At 36.5% G+C, this 17,363-nt stretch overlaps 1 protein-coding gene across 1 annotated transcript in view; it reads right to left on the reverse strand.

The window, feature by feature from the left end:
- The window catches only part of LOC121729786 (guanine nucleotide-releasing factor 2), a 44,544-nt gene that overhangs the window by 21,692 nt on the left and 5,489 nt on the right, over positions 1 to 17,363 (reverse strand). The window contains 6 exon segments of the mRNA XM_042118409.1: positions 801 to 942; positions 1,363 to 1,486; positions 1,731 to 1,918; positions 2,607 to 2,715; positions 3,378 to 3,486; positions 12,728 to 12,890. Of these exon segments, the coding sequence (XP_041974343.1) occupies positions 801 to 942; positions 1,363 to 1,486; positions 1,731 to 1,918; positions 2,607 to 2,715; positions 3,378 to 3,486; positions 12,728 to 12,890 (835 nt within the window).

A 17,363-nucleotide genomic window follows, 5' to 3' on the forward strand; every position in this document is an offset into this window, starting at 1 on the left:
GGTTTTAAAAATTATCGACCCTGGACTAATAGCAAAGTTAGAAATAAAAAAATGTTATGATTTTCGACATTAGCTAAAATCATAACATTTTTTTTATTTCTAACTTTGCTGTCGACATTGACAGAAGTAAAATCAAGACTTTAACGCCTCTAATACGCGCGAAACGCGAAACAGCGGCGAACCAATTTGCTGTCCCACTTGCCACACGGCAATGCGTTATGCGCTATCTCGCTGTATTCCTGTTTCGCAGATATTTCGCGTTTCGCAGCGTCGGTGTACTAGAGGCGTAAGAGGTAAGGGCGTTCGCTGCGTTAAGCGTGCGCCTGTCGCAGCCACCCGCGAGGCGTGTTTGTTTCATGTCATCCCATAGAGCAGCGCTGCGTGAGGCGGTTCAGCCGTCGCACGCGGCGCGTGCAGCGGTGCCTGCCCCACGGGCGACGGGTCAACAATCTAGACCTGACAAATTGGCCTTTGTACACGTCAGCGTCTTCGTCTGTTGGCTAGGTAATATATCAATAAAAAATCCATAGGTATCGACTGTACACCCGCGCGATCGAAATTATACTGGCCTCTGCGAGAGACGGGTGACCGTCGCGGCCGCCCGCGACGGTCGTGCGTGTGCCCGGTGCGGGCGGCCGCGCCGGGCAGCCGCGCCGGGCACACGCTCAACGCATCGAACGCCCTAAGTCCTAGTGTTGAGATTCGTAGTATTTGCAAACAAAAATCTGAGGTGTCAATAATAGTAGGCTGACTGCCAACGATAGGTACTTTCCCCTGTTAAAAAAATCATGTTAACTCACTGTATAGGCCTGGCGGGTTTGGGCGGCGGCGAGTCTGGCGCGTCGAGCACGGACTCGCTGGAGTGGGAAGCGCGCACGCCGCCGTCAGTCCCGCCCCCCTCGCCCGTCAGCAGCGACCGCTCCTTGGGTGTCAGCGGGATGTCTGCAAAGAGAAATAGATTTACTAACCTAATCATATTAATACATAGTATAATATTACGTCATATTCGACAGTATAATATTACGTCCTATTTAAACATGAATTGTGTATAATCAGATTTCCTGATGTATACAGGATATATCAGGAAATCTATAAATTGTTATTTCTAGTTTATAGGCACATGTGAAATGTAAATGACTGTAACAAAACCAAGTGATAATACTTTAGGGTGTGTATGAGTTCCCTGTATACAGTTCACTGTGAAACCAGCAGGCCATACAAATGGCCAAACTCTAAAAATCACAAAAAAATGCTCTTTCGGCGCTGCTACTTTCACATTGAACACATGCTAAAATATTATCACTTTGTTTTGTTACACCTGTGTATCGATCGTACTTATAGTCGCCCTCAAATAAAACTTACCAGGTAAAGAATTCCTCTGCGTGGACGCTCGGGGGGACACCAGCGCTGGTCGGGGCGACAGCGCCGGCCTGGTCATGTACTGCTGCGCCAGAGCCGCCACGTCGTTGACGGCGTCAGTCAGCCCCTTGAAAGTAGCAAACACAAGGTCAGTGCTGGAGCTGAAAACTGATTTATACTATTTACAGGCATGTTTCGTCGGTAGTCAAGGATTTGCTATATGAGGGCAAAAGGGCCAAATCTACGTATTGCGACACAAAATACAGATTTTTTTTAAAACCCCTCCCCCTATGTCACGCTTTTTTTAAATAGATACCATTAAAATGTATTGTCACATTAGGTATGACCTCCGACTGACTGACTCAATATACCTTGACGACAGAGCTGACGTTCTCCGGCGACAGCGCCGGTATGTCGTCCGGCTTGGAGTCCTCGGCGTCGGCTCGCAACGTCACCACCGTCACCTCGTCGCACAGACGTATGAGCATCGCTAGCGCTGTGCATAACCTCTTGACAGCGTTCAGTAGGGGCGGCGATCTACTGCAGTAGGGTTTTATTGCTGAAATGGATACTGGTATGTTTATAAAAGGTATCAATAAGTGTGTGAATAAAATGAGGGAAAAATAATTACTGATATGTTATAGATTATATTTTGGACTTATACATCTGATATAAACGGCGTTTGCATGATACATCTTTCGAGATTTAAAGGGTAGAAAGAAGAAAGTCAGCTTTTGCTTTAGAATTTAGATCTTCTCTGAAAGGAGAAGCTTTTCTATGGTCATATTATTAAATGAATTACCTAAAAGATTTTTAGTTTGACCAAATATACAGTGTGTTCTTCCACTAAAGTGTGTTACTGTAAACACCGTTATCCTTGAAACCATCAAATGAGCCCGTCAAAATAAAAAAAGAAATATAGGTATGAAGACGGATTTTTTTGAGTTCCCAGTATTGTTCTGATAGAAAAGTTGTTCATTTTGACGGGAAATGAAAAAAGAAATATGGGTATGAAGACGGATTTTTTTGAGTTCCCAGTATTGTTCTCATAGAAAAGTTGTTCATTTTGACGGGCTCATTTGATGGTTTCAGGGATAACGGTGTTTACAGTAACACACTTTAGTGGAAGAACACACTGTATATTTGGTCAAACTAAAAATCTTTTAGGTAATTCATTTAATAATATGACCATAGAAAAGCTTCTCCTTTCACACTAACATATTGTATATTTTCAATTTAACGTTTACCTTTGTGTATATTAGCAATCGACTCGAATACAATAGTACCGTTGTCGGGCAACATTTCCAGTTTGCGTTTTGTGATGACATCTGAGAAATGTTTTAGTCCAAATGTGACCTGCGAAATTAAATATTAATTAACATTTACATAATATTAATATCTATTTATAATATCTATGACTCATCTAGATCGAAAATCTAGGTGCAGACTTAATTATGAACTAATCAACATCCAGTATTAATCTCGTCTTTATAAGAATAACGAGTCAATCATGAGTCATTATGATGCCAGTTAGTCTACAAAAAACTTATGAGAACCGAAGCTAAGTAAGTGATCATAATTCATCACTTATCATTATGGTGTTAATATCTTCATGGTGTTATTACGTAAAGCACGGATCTATTCCTTTATTTTACTACAAGTCTGAGTAGGCAGAGCAAAGACCACTGCTGATGACCTCTTTGTTTGATGTCTGAAAGTTCGATTCGGATACGAATCCCGCGAGGGAAAATTGGATGTGGATAAAACACAATATAATAAGAATATTTGAGCTTAATATTTAAGTATTAAATATGTTTTCGTTGATGGTTGCCGTAACATGAGTACTTCGAGAACTTAGCACGAGGCCAGGCCGACGTGGTGTGAAGGCAAAAGCTTTAATTTCCCAACATATCTGAGTACGAACTACGAGTAAGCAGAGCCAAAACTTTCTGAACAAATTAACTTTCATTAAATTAGAAAACACTAGAACAAATATTGGCACTGCAGTGTACACATACCTCTTTGACTAGCCGTTCGAGTTCTTTGGCTGGTGTGATTTCACCGTCCTCCGCCGTAACTGGTTTCACGCCCATGCTGCGAGGCTTCGGGCTGAGAGGCGAGTGCGACCTGCGACATTACATAACATATACATAACACGTAATTAATATATCAACATAACAGATGATCATAATGTTTGAGGAAGTTGTAGGTTGCGGGTGGGCTTACATCTTTTGGTATGTTCAATCTACCTTGATATTTATGCAATGACAAATGTGAAGTAGACTGTAGAACACTATAATGCTACCACTTTACACGACACAAATACCACGTAATTTTGGTCAAATTCATTGCTCTGGTGAGATTAAATTGGATATAAACAAAATATTAAAGTTACGGCAAACTATAATGTCTGGTGTGATTGCCTATGTTTAGTCTTATATCTAATCTAATGCGTCGTTCAGACTACTCTGACATCTAAGCCATGACCGACTTACTCTATAGATAGATCGATGATTGAGAAGCAAAAATGTAAACAAAAGAAAGTAGACCACGATAAAAATATATGAAGACGAAGTACATTGCATACCATGTAATATACTTTCAAGGTAACCAAAAACTTTGAATTATAACAGAAAGACGCCCCTTTGTAGAGGTACATGAATTTAGTGGTGAAACAAAAAATAATATTGCCACAGTCGATATCCTAAAAACGGGCTAAGCTGGTCATGGAAACAATAAAACTTTATAACTGTTACGGCAATGCAACTTTCCGATTTACGCTTATTATGTTTTTTTAGTCAGTTTAGAAAATATAAACCAAAATATTGTTAGAGCGAATGGCATTTCTTTACATAATCCACATTCTACCGTGTTATGTAATGGCAGTTTTATCAAATCATCGTCATACAAACGAGATATTATAGGAATTCGTGATATTTGTATACAATTTGAATATGTCTTCAATTAATGATAGGAAATAGGCGTATTATGTAAAATTAAAAAGCTAATGTTGCGTAAAATGTAGGCTTTTTTCGCCAATGGAAAACGAAAATTTGCATGCAGATTTGATAGCACATTTACATAGAAAGCGAGAATGATTTTTCTAGCCGCATTATAATAACTAACCTTTAGTTAGAAAAGGCTTACCTATACGGCAGCTATAGCCTATAACGACACACGAAAGAAAATTAGCTAAAAAAAGAGTAATTAAAATTTTATGTTCATATAAAAACTTGCCTAATGAGTTAATGACCCTAGCAATATATATTAAGGTCAAAGGAAATATACTTATTTAAAATGATGGCATTAAATAAATTTTCATAATATTTGACTAATCTCATCTTATATCTTTAAACGAGCTATTCTTGTATACAGGGTGTAACAAAAACAAGTGATAATACTTTAGGGTGTGTGTGTACGTGTTCCTTGTAAAGAGTTCACTGTGAAAGTAGCAGTGCTGAAAGACCAATTTTTTTTTTCACTTTTGTATATATATATATATATATATATATATATATATATATATATATATATATATATATATATATTCGAATTCCAATTATATATAGTATATATACTTATATATAACTAAATAACGACCTCTGTGGCTCAGTGGTGAGCGCGTCGGTAGCTCAAGCCGGAGGTCGCGGGTTCAAATCCCGCCGACGGAACAAAGAGTTTTCAAAGTTCCCGGGTCTGGATGTGTATTAAATATGTGTATGATATAATAAAAATCTTAAATATATGTATAGTATAAAAAGTATTAAATACATTTCCGTTGTCTGGTACCTGTAACACAAGTCCTTTAGGTACTTAGCACGGGGCCAGACTGACGTGGTGTGAAGCGTCCATAGATATTATATTATTATTATTATTATATAATTGGAATCTCGGAATCGGCTCCAACTATTTTCATGAAATTTAGTATATAGGGGGTTTCGGGGGCGATTAATCGATCTAGCTAGGAATCATTTTTAGAAAATGACATTTTATTCGTGTTTTATCGAATACCGAGCAAAGCTCGGTCAAATAGCTAGTATAAAGATAAAACAGCGATTGTTGTTATACAACTTATGCTATTAAAAAAAAGTGTTAACATGGCATTGCTGGAATGTTCAATTGCGAAAGAACCTACTTTGTATGCCACCGAGCAAATAACAAAGCCAAGCTATATTTGATTTTCAAAGTCCCGGTTCGTATTACTAATGAGCGTTATACAAGTTATGTATTAACAATTAAGGAATAATAATCATAATTATTCAGTAAATTCAGTAATAGACTGGGAGCGAGAGTTCCGCAGACAGTAAAGTAGCAAAGCCAGGTACACTGTTTCATTTGCCGACTGCCATTGATGCAATGGCATAGAAATTTAAAGTAAAAAAATATTGACTTTCAAAACGTGATCGCAGTATGTCTGCCATTTTCAATATAATAATACTTTATTGTAAGTCTGCGGAACACTCGCTCTTGGAGTATGATAATTCGTCTCAAAGAAGTATTCTGAATCATGTAGTATACTAGCACAGTCTATGGAACTTATCTTTATTACACTGTGGTACTAGTGTTAGCTAAGTTAAGCCATTTTCCCATAGATGGTTCAAAATAAAAAATTCAATGTTTTTATTTTTTGCCTCAGAGATGGATTTATGTAAGCTTTAAAATTTAAAATGTATAATACTATAAGGATGGCTTTAAAAATTCTGAGTATTTGTGTTTTCCATTATTTTAATTAAGTTCTTTGAAATTATTAAATAATAGAATGGTTATAATTTTAAACTAATGTGTAATTTGTACCTTATTATGATCCTTATCAAATTTAAATGTGAAATTTTACTTTTTAGATATTTCGTGACATAATAATTAAAAGTTAAAACTTTAATATCATCGGTCTACTTTTACTTATTATTTAACACAGATATAAGCACAGATTAACATTTAAAATGAACACGCAAATTCTTACATAATTTTAAAATACTAGACGAAAAAGAAACCACGATAGTATAATATTATGATAACATAAAATTGGTTAAATATTATTATTGATTCATCAAATTGTATCGGAAATTTTAAATTATTCACAAAAACGTGATTTTCAGGTCAGTCGAATCAAAACAAAAACAAATGTTGACATAGTGATTAAGACTAGATATTCTGTGGTAATGATAAGGAGTAATAATAATAATAGCTCCCACACCGTTTTCGGTGACGGTGGCCGGTATAATTGAAACCAGGCTAGTTACGCAGGAGTAACTTTATAGTGCCCAAGTGTGTGCGCAGTACACAAGAGCACTCTCTATTCCTTTACTCTCATAACCCAGTGGGACGGACGACCGACACGACCGGCGAGAGATCAGGCGCAGGACCGACTTTTTACATGCCCATCCGACGCATGGATCATCTTACTTGTCAGACAATCAGTTGATCAGCCTACTTTGTCCTAACCAAACTAGGAAATGACATGTTCCAACGCGGGAATCGATCCCACGACCTCCGAGTCAAGAGCCACGCTCCATACCACTAGACCACGGAGGCGTAAGGAGTAATAATACAATAGCACTGACATTTTATGTTATTGTATAAACAGAATACAGTATCCATATTAGGGAATGCAATCTCGTTCTCGCGAGATCTCGTTGTCGGCCGTTGTTAGATCTCGGCCTTTTTTAGCGAGATTGATCTCGGACGAAAAAAAGGCAAGATCTCGCGAGTTTGACGAGATTGCACCTGAGCATAAAAACGTCTTATTTGAAGCGCGGACTGACACGGACGGAGTTGCGATCACGGAGTCAAAGCAAAGAGGAGCTGGCCTAGGCAACTGCGCTCTGTAATTCTCAACTAGGTCCTGAATTTTGACTTCTCCTTGTTTTGTTAGTTATAAAAGAACTATTTTATTACTAAAAGATTTGTGTTTGTTAGTGCGCTTTTATAATTCTGGACGTCACGTTATCGTGGACGCCGGCTTGTTTGATGCATAAAATTCTATTGAAAAAATCGTAAAAATGAATGTTTATCTTATAAAACTTATAATATTTATTACTGCTTTTTCGTAATTTATTCAAATATTGTGATTATTTGCAAAAAACCCACCAAACTGCTAATCTCGCGAGATCTCGAAATTGGCGTGGACTCGCGGTATTGTATTCATAAACTCGCGGGATCTCGCTTGAGCCCCAATCTCGCGAGATTTGCATTCCCTAATCCATATCTACTATATACTAATATTTGAAATGCGAAAGTGTGTCTGTCTGTCTGTAACCTCTTCACGCCCAAACAGCTCAAGCGATTTTGCTGAAATTTGGCATGCAGGTACTTTAAGCCCCGGGAAAGGATAAAGGATACTTTTTATGCAGGAAAAGTGTACGGCTCCCGCGCGGTAAACGGTTTTTGGCGCAACGGAGTTGCGGACGTCATCTGGTTCTAAATATTATAGTCAGCTTTGTTTATTAAAACGTGATAACTGATAAAACTTAGCGACCTTGAGACAATATTTGGTTTTGAAAGAAGACCAAAAGTTTGAGGAATATGGATTTTAACTGCCGCACTCTGACACGATTAATAATTAGTTACGCTCATTTTGGGTAACTTTGAATTGCGGCTTAACTTTGAACAATAGATTATTGTATTGTTCAAAGTTAAACTGCAATTCAAAGTTACCCAAAATGACTGTACTTGTAATACATAACGTGACCATACGTTCCGCTTTGGGCGGGACAGTCCCGCTTTCAGGCAGTCTGCCCCGAACCCCGGTGTCCCCCGCAAGGCCGAAATTGTCCCGCTTTTACAAACAGGCCAAACAAAAATTTAAAAGTATTTTTAGTTTAAAATGCCTGTGTATTGCCTGGAAGTAACGCGCTCTCATAAAACAAACGTGATTATTTTGCCATATTTTGCTCGATATCAATAATGGTAGATATTGAAATATAACAGAATAAGCACTTTAAATATTCACAAAATATTCAATAATTATTATTTTTTTACCTCTATACTTTCATAATAAATAATAAAATTAAATTACATAATTTGGGATCCGTAGATGTCCCGCTTTAACAAAACGTAGATGTCACGTTACCCATACATAGCCTATTCAAGTTTAACCATAATTAAATGTCTCTGACTGCGGCAGTTAATCTTAGTAAGCGTATGTACCGGTTTCCATTAGTTTTGAGACGGTGTAGTTTATTTGTTCGTCTGTGGAACCACATCCCAACGGGTGATCGAACTGCGCTCGACATAGTTCCAAAGATGGGCACAACACTTAAACTTCCAGCAGAAAACTATTCTAACACTTGCACAACACTATTCCAGCACTAGCACATCACTATAACTTTCCAGAACTATGAAAATCTGTTTTAAAGAATATTAAATAAGTCATTGCGCTAACATTAATGAAATTTTAGCGAACAGAGTCATTACAGACCACCGCTCTGACTCACAATAATCACTGCACTAATGTGTCAACACAAAATTCCAAACAAAGGTTAAAAGTCGTTTTGTAATTTCCCCAAAACAATATCACTATATTCGTATTATATCCGTCTATCTTGGATCGCCTCCAAGATTGTACTTATGCATGGAATATCATTATCAATTTAGATAAGAAACAATAGTTGGCGTGTACATTTATTTACCGTGTACACACGGAGATAAGATGACGTTGATATGACAAATTCCTTTACATAGCAACACTGAAATAGCATCTTTGTTGTACTACAGGTGTAGTAAAACTGTAAAATATTATATGCCAATGTTAGTCACGCGTACTGTGGGTCTAATGTTGACAAACTCTATGACGATCTCTATATTATAAAGATATATCGTACATGCGCAAAGGTACGATATATAGCGAAATTATAAGGAAAATGGAAAAATTCTAAGAGCACTTGCGGGCTTCATTTTATACACTATTTCATATACTACAAATGAAGTTTGTGCCAAACAAATATTAATAACTCATTTGCCATTCACACATTCGAAAGGCCCAAATCCGCATCGCCCTACGACACTGTTTGTCTAATTTTATCAAAATCGGTGCAGTTTTAATTCCGTTTAAGAAGGACATCGTGCAACGAACGTCATATTAAAACAAAAATTTTCTCTTTGTAACATTAAGTTGCTTTTGAGTCCATTTAATGCACACAAACAAAATTTCCCTGATTATAATATTTGCACCTAAGACGTGGCAAATCAAAAGTATGTCAATTTTCTAGATGAGTTGTCTGTATGGTATGCAGATCATAAACTTTACTATTACTAGCCAAGTCAGTGTCTATTTTAATAATACATGATTAATATGCTTTGCTACCTATTCTTGGAAAGCAGACCAGGCGCGAAGAATGACTTCTGGTATAAATAGATAGATATTGAATGAATCATTAATAAAGTACTTACAGGTAAAGGAGTAAGGACTAAAAAAAAATTTGACGTTCAAACACATGCAGTATAATAATATTTTTATCATTAATTTGATGTGATTTTAACTAGCTGTCCCCAATTAGTAATTACTACCCAATTATTATATTAAGGTACTATGAGAGAAGTTGATTCATAGACAGATGGGCGACCTACGTAGTTTGGTCGCGTTACGTCAAACCAAGCTCACAGACATGATCCGACCTAATGACGTAGGTCCGTCAACTGCCTAGGAATCAATTTCCTCGATAGTACACTCCCAAATTTCTAATTATGTACTAATATAATATAATACATTTCCAGTACCTACGCGCACACAGGTAGAGTTGGTTGAAATTGTATGTTTTTATCATAATTCATAATGTACATTTAAAGTATGTGATTATAACACAACTAATTGTTTGTGCTTCTTATTTCGTTTAAGCTTTAAATGTTATTTGGATTGTTGGATTCAATTAAGCCGAGGTCAATGTACGTATAGGTGCTTTATATTATTTGAAGATTTACTAGTTAAAGTTGCTGTACTTTACATGAAAATTACTGTTGAATGATAACAAATAAACCTAATATAATCAGGAAAACACGATTTGTTCTAAATTAATTACTGTTTATGACCCAAATGGGGAAAAGGATAATTTAACAACAATTAAACGTGCTAAAAATAACAAAGCAAACTAAATGTGTATTGCATCTTCTGGGTTACCAACTTAACAAAAACTTCAAGGTGTTTCATAAAACATTAAATACAGTGAAAGGCAAATATACGAAATAACTATAATCTTACAAAAATGTTTTGAGAAAGTGTGTTTAACGAATTATATTTAATTGATTTAATTTCATACTCTAAGTCTGAACATTGTAATTGTAGAGAAGTAGCGTTACGTACACTTACATGGGCGGTAAGCACATACAATTAATTTATTTTGGAACATAATAATATTATCTATACTAATGTTATAAAGCGCAAGAGTTTGTTAGTTTGTTTGTTTCAACGCTCTAATCTCAGGAACTACTGGTCCGATTTGAAAAATTATTTCAGTGTTAGATAGTCCATTTATCGAGGAAGGCTATAAGGCTATATTTTATCGCGCTAAGACTAACAGGAGCAAAGAAATAGAGAAAAAAAGGGGGAAAAACGGGGGGAAATTGTTTGAAAGGGCTTATTTGAACGCGCTATAATCTCAGGAACTACTGGTCCGATTTGAAAAATTATTTCAGTGTTAGATAGTCCATTTATCGAGAAAGGCTATAGGCTATATTTTATCACGCTAAGATAGGGGCGAAGAAATAGAGGAAAATGTGGAAAAAACGGGAGAAATTATTTGAAAGGGCTTATCTCACGAACTACTAGAGCAATTTTTCTGTTATATGGGTCACATAAGAAGTAGACCACGTGAAGGATCATAGGCTATTTTTTGTGAACTAATTTGTCTCTGAAATATCTAATTTACGCTGGCGAAGCCGCGCGGAACGTCTAGTTGTTGTTATAAAACATGATTCCTTTTATACCTGTCTATTAAATACACTGTATATATATTAATTTTAAAGACAATCAAAGGAAAGCACTTCTGGTACAATTTTTGTTGTGAGTTCCTAATTACTGTTTTCTTATTGCACATTAGACATTGTACAGTGTAGGTACAGTCAATAACATCTATATAAATTGTGTAGCTTTACTTTAGCATTGCTACCAAAGAAAGGGATTCTTGCCACGAAGGAAAAGTTTGACAGACTTCTTTTAAATACAAAGTGATAATACTTAAAAAAATATTTTGTCCCTCAATTCGGCCAGTATTTCTTTTCTTTCAGATCTCTACTATGGTCATTGGTCATGCTAAATTTCTGCCTGCTGAATTCAAGATTATACCTAAGAGAATGTGTGAAATATGTAGGTGCAGAATTCTCTGAATGTCCCTGACAAGTGAATTATTTAATTAACTTAATTTATGTTACAATTTATACACTAACGAGCTATTTAGGTAGCACGTAAGCGTATTTAGTAAGTAATTTGAAACTTGTTTATTTTAAGAATGTTAGAATTTCTTACGCAATTATTTCTTCTAGTTTTACACTAATGTCTTTTTAACTGTTCTACTGATACGAGCGATAAAAAGTGAACTCGTAAAATCTTAAATATATTTTTTGAAATAAAAAGGAAAGGAGTATATCTACATAATATTATTGTAAGTTGTATACCTATTGAATAAGATTATACGTGAAACTCTAAATAACCAAAAGAAAAAAAAACAGACATAGACGTATGTTTGTTTGAATTTTGCAATCTAGAGCAGAACTTATTGGCGAATGGCGATTGCTGCGAAATGTTCGTGGCTTAAGATTTCACGGGCTTTAGGTAATAGGTCTGCGTGGTTTATAGTTACATATTCAGCAGTAACACGACTTGAGGAATGTAGAGTACCCAAAAGTAGAGCACGAGAGCAAAACGCCTGCCACTGCAAAAATATCACAGCAGGTACAAGTTTTCTCCCTTCAGACTTCAGAGCAAGACTTAGATCAAGATAGATACCGCATGTGTATGTACTTCGAGTGCCATATCGCGTTCCCAAATGAGTAGCAATGCTCGTCTTTCGAAAGTCTGTTCTTTAGTCTGCTAACGGAATTGGACGTCAATCGGAATTTTAATAATGCCTAAATGCCTAAAAGTGCCGTATTGATCTGCAGAAATTCAAACAGAAACGCTGTCCCAGATAATGGACACGTTTCTTATCATCGGTACGTCACAGTAGGTAGGAAAAAAGTGACACGCTCGTTTTCATACAAATGGACCGACATGCGGTATCTATCTCTGTACTTCAGAGGGACTCATGGCTACCAGATAGAGTTACTTATTATGCCAATAACTGCTTACCTCAAGGTGATTATTTACGAAAACCTTACATTTACTACTCCACGATTTACTGGTTTGTCCTTAGAGTTTGCATTATGTAAGGTAACTTACCTGAGGTTGGAGGAAAGATGTGGCGGATGCGAAGGCTGCGCCGGCGAGCGCATGTTGGATATGCGCTCCAGTAGATCGTCCTTGAAGGAGCGCGCGCGCCGCGCTAGCTTGTTGGCGCCGCGCAGCGACCCTCGGTGACCCGACCCGACCTCACACTCGTTGTCTGTAAATAAAGAAAGAAATATCATAAACAGGATGGCCAAGAACATAAGATACCCTCCGAAGATTTGCCAAGTCTGATAACTAAAAGTACAGACCCCTTAGACAAAGTCCCTTTCGTTAAAAACGATGACGAAATTCGTTATCATAATGTATGGGATTTGACATTAGTCTTCGGAAGCAAAATGTCATTTAGCGATGACTTACGTCAAACCGCATACATTTTGATAACGAATTTTGTCATCGTTTCTATCGAAAGGGACTTTGTCTAAGGGGCCAGGCTAGGTCCTACAAGTTTGTAGCGAACGACGTGAAGCTTCGTGTTGCTTACTATATATTATCTCGTTTGCCGCAGCTATAAGTAATCCGTTACCCACTTGTACCTTAATAAACCTCTCAATGATCCTCAAATAGGAAAAGCTCCCTTGTATCCAGGAAGGGAGATTAGATGTGGACTAAGAAAATTAAAGCAAATATACTGCGACAATGAGCCACCTGTTTGGATGAAAACTACATTTAGACTGATTGTCACTAGAAGAGTAAATTAGGACTTAAAACAAATTTTAGATACATCTCTTAAATCATCGTAAAGATCATGTTTCAAATTAATTTATGAGACACCTGGGTCGAAACCCTACCCAAATATTCCATGATTACCTTTTCAAAGTTTAAAAATACATCAGGTCATCTACCTGTGCCCACTCATTCCTCGATCCCACAAGGTAACACACATTAAGACGCTCCCCCTACGGAGATGCCGTAATCTACTGTTTTTAGAGCCTTACTAGCTGTCCCGGCAAACATTGTTTTGCCATCTAAAGTATTTCGGCCAGTGATATTTTATTATAAAAAATATATCGCCCATATTATTTTATTGAAGTGACTAAATATTAAATAAGTATGTCACCATGGCAACGTCCATCACTATCCCGTCGCACAAAAAATGGTCGCCGTCTCGAGTTGTAATAATTTACTATTATTTATTCAACAAATGAACTTATCAATATAAAAAGTAGCAAGTAGCCGATTCTCAGACCTACTGAATATGCATATAAAATTTGGTGAAAATCAGTAAAGCCGTTTTGGAGGAGTACGGTAACTAAACTGTGACACGAGAATTTTATACAAGACTAGCTGTCCCGGTGAACTTCATGTCATTTTAAAACCTTCCCTGGACTCCTACGAATGTTTTAAGACTAAAATTAGCCCAATCCGTTTAGCCGTTTTCGAGTTTTAGCGCGACTAACACATTTGAAAATCCATTTTTATATATATAGATGTTAGTGTAAACACCGTTATCCTTCAAACCATCAAAATATGAGCCTGTCAAAATGAACAACTTTTTCTATGAGAACAATGCTGGGAACTCAAAAAAATCCGTCTTCATGCCGATCCGGGCATTCGTATGGGTATGAAGACGGCATTTTTTTTTCAAGGATAACGGTGTTTACATTAACACACTGTACATAAGAAGAAGATTAACTCATAATTTGAAAGCTACAAAATTATAATAAAAATACAGTAATAATCTTTAGTATATTTTTAGTATAAGGAACGTTATCCTTTCATAGTTATTAATTTCCTATTTTTGTTTTTTAAATTCTCATGATATCAGCTTCCAAAGTAATACCAATTTATTTAAATTCAAGCATACATTCAGTATCTCCCTAGTACTTATTTACAAATTACGGTTATTTGAAATACACACCAATAGATCGACAATTTCATTAACTACATACTGGACGTCTGAATTTTTTAGGTCGATTTTGAACTAAGATAAGTAAAAAAATAGGATTTTGGCGCGATCTCGGCAACGCGGCAAATGTATGTTGAGGTCGTTTGCTCAGGGGATGGCCATAAGGTAATCTCAAACGCGACCACTGACACAAGTGACCCAAAATGATAATTGACACTTAATTCCATACGAGCGTTAACGTCTCGTATTCACATTTCAAAGTAAATGTATTACACCTAGTTAATTAACGGTTGTAAACAGTTTGTTTTGTGTAATGAAATAAATAATATCTTTAAACGTCAGAGTTTTACATGAGGATAATAATAATGCACATGTAGATTGTAGGTAGTACCTAGTTACCTTGAAGAATGGAGATCAGAAGAGTAAACTTTCCTCAAGTTATAGTAATAGTAACGATACAGAAAATTATTTGTATGAAAATTATGACGGCTTACATTTAAAATTCTTTACAATTACGTAGCTGGAACCATTGTACATAGTACATACACTTGCAGTCGAAACCGACTGCAAATTGCGGTTGCCGCACGGCGATCTGCAGTTTCCATACTAAATTCATATCCACCATACCCAGACCACTCGAGCAGTTCTTGAGCAGTCAGTATAAAATTCCAACGCGACCGGTCTAAAGGGGACGTATGTTCAACTTATACGTAGAAATAATAAATATCTGATATTGACTACCGTGTCAGCTGCTAAATTAGCTCATAATGGGTTTGCTATTAATAACGTATACAAAATAGGTCAAAGTCAAACACACGAGATGATTTTACAAATGACCTCAAATTGATGATGCTCGATTTGAATAGCAAGATGAACGGCAACTCATAACATACTTAAACGAAGATTAACATTGATTACATCCTTTACATTGATATCGTGCACGATTTTCATTGAAATATTTGAATAATTATAATGTGACCTCCATTAACTCGTCCGATCGTACCTTGTTTACGATCCCAGGGTCTCGCAGGCTATAGTGGGCCGAGTGGATACGATGTTGAGAATGACAAATATGTATTGTGAATCATTGTCACCGTCCAATGTTAGCTTGATTACTTTATTAAAATATTAAAATGTAATGAGATCATCCGTGCATGATTGGCTTGTATTTTTTACTTTATTAAAAAATAAAAATATAATCGCAAACTACTAGGTACTGAGGAGTACCACAAGGAAGAAACAAAAGACCTATATTTTATAACAGAGATGATTGCGATGAAATCTACGGTAAGCAAACTTAAACATAAATTTTCGTATACGATATAAATAATTTCGCTATTTCCATAAAATTATATAGATATAGGTCAAGTGCCGTCTAAAATATTTTTATGAAAAAGCTGAGCACCACTCGTGACTCAATGGAGGGAACTTTGACCCAATAATGGTCGTTCAGAAGATAACGGCGTCATTTCTGTCCGGCTGATATTCGGATTTTTTATAACAAAGCAATGTAATATAACATCTGAGCACGTGCGTTGTATAAATTAAAAACAATGATTGACGACATAAGCAGTGTGATTTCCGCATTATTAGCTTCATTGATCACAACGCCATTAAATAGGTGATAATAATTTGATAAGTACCTTAGGTAGCTATTCAAGCAAGCTTTTAATACTATAGTTTGAACTGCATAAACTATACATTCATATCATTTATTTACATTTCCTTTCAGACTATATCGTAGTGATGTCACAGTTGGGTCGTCCCACCTATCAAAAATGGTCATTACATGCTTACAATTTACAGCGATGAAATCGAGCGTTCACATAGTTTGTTAATAGTTATAGTAAACAACAGTATCACTATGATATAAAATAGTCACGTACCGTTCCCAGTAACCACAGATATAGGCAGAGCTAGAACACTAATAGATTTTCCTTGTGTCGCAACCAGCATTTACACTTCCACGCCAGGTATTATCAAAATATCAACACAGGGACACACGAAAACAACGCTAGATACGCCCTAGGCCATTAGAGCATCGTATATGACGCTTTAGTTTATAAATAACCGCGGTGGCGACATTGGGGCGCGACTCGCGAGGCCGGCGACTGACAGAACGCCGCTGAGGACACTACTCCGTGGACGCCGGACGACGGGTCATGCCCGCTTCCTGAGACCGAGTGCGTCATACACATTACAAACAAACGCTAAGGCTCACTCCATAATGGGACGACAGCCTATACCGCATAAAAATGTATTTATGATGCAGTAACTTTATCCCTACTTGGAGTTGGGACCTAGAACAGGAAAATCTATTGTAATTTGTATTCCAGTTTTATTTTATGATTATGACGTAAGGAAATTTTTAATCGCGTTTTTGTAAGTAATAATGAAGAGATCTATTCACAAGAATGTTTATTACGTAACCAATAAGCACAACTCTAAATTAAGTAAGTCAAATTGATCGAAAACAATTAATGACCAGAACGGATAATCCAATGATGAATTTCTAATGATAGACAAATATGGTATATTGTATTGTCGTATTAGTTTGTGGTTAAGTAATAATACCTTTAGCACATTTCGTGATGGTGTTAAGTCTTGATACAGACCTCGGTGTTAAGTAAGTTCCTTTATGACACCATTTCAGTACGGCTGGATTTACACATTTGATATTTAGGTTTTTGCCTTTTTGGGTGCATGCAACATTAACTGAAGCTGAAATCGACTGAGAGTAATTGGCCTTAACAGGCAATAAAAACAGTAAACGATGAATGA

The sequence above is a fragment of the Aricia agestis genome, chromosome 8, assembly GCF_905147365.1.
Source record: "Aricia agestis chromosome 8, ilAriAges1.1, whole genome shotgun sequence".
NCBI classification, from domain to species: domain Eukaryota; kingdom Metazoa; phylum Arthropoda; class Insecta; order Lepidoptera; family Lycaenidae; genus Aricia; species Aricia agestis.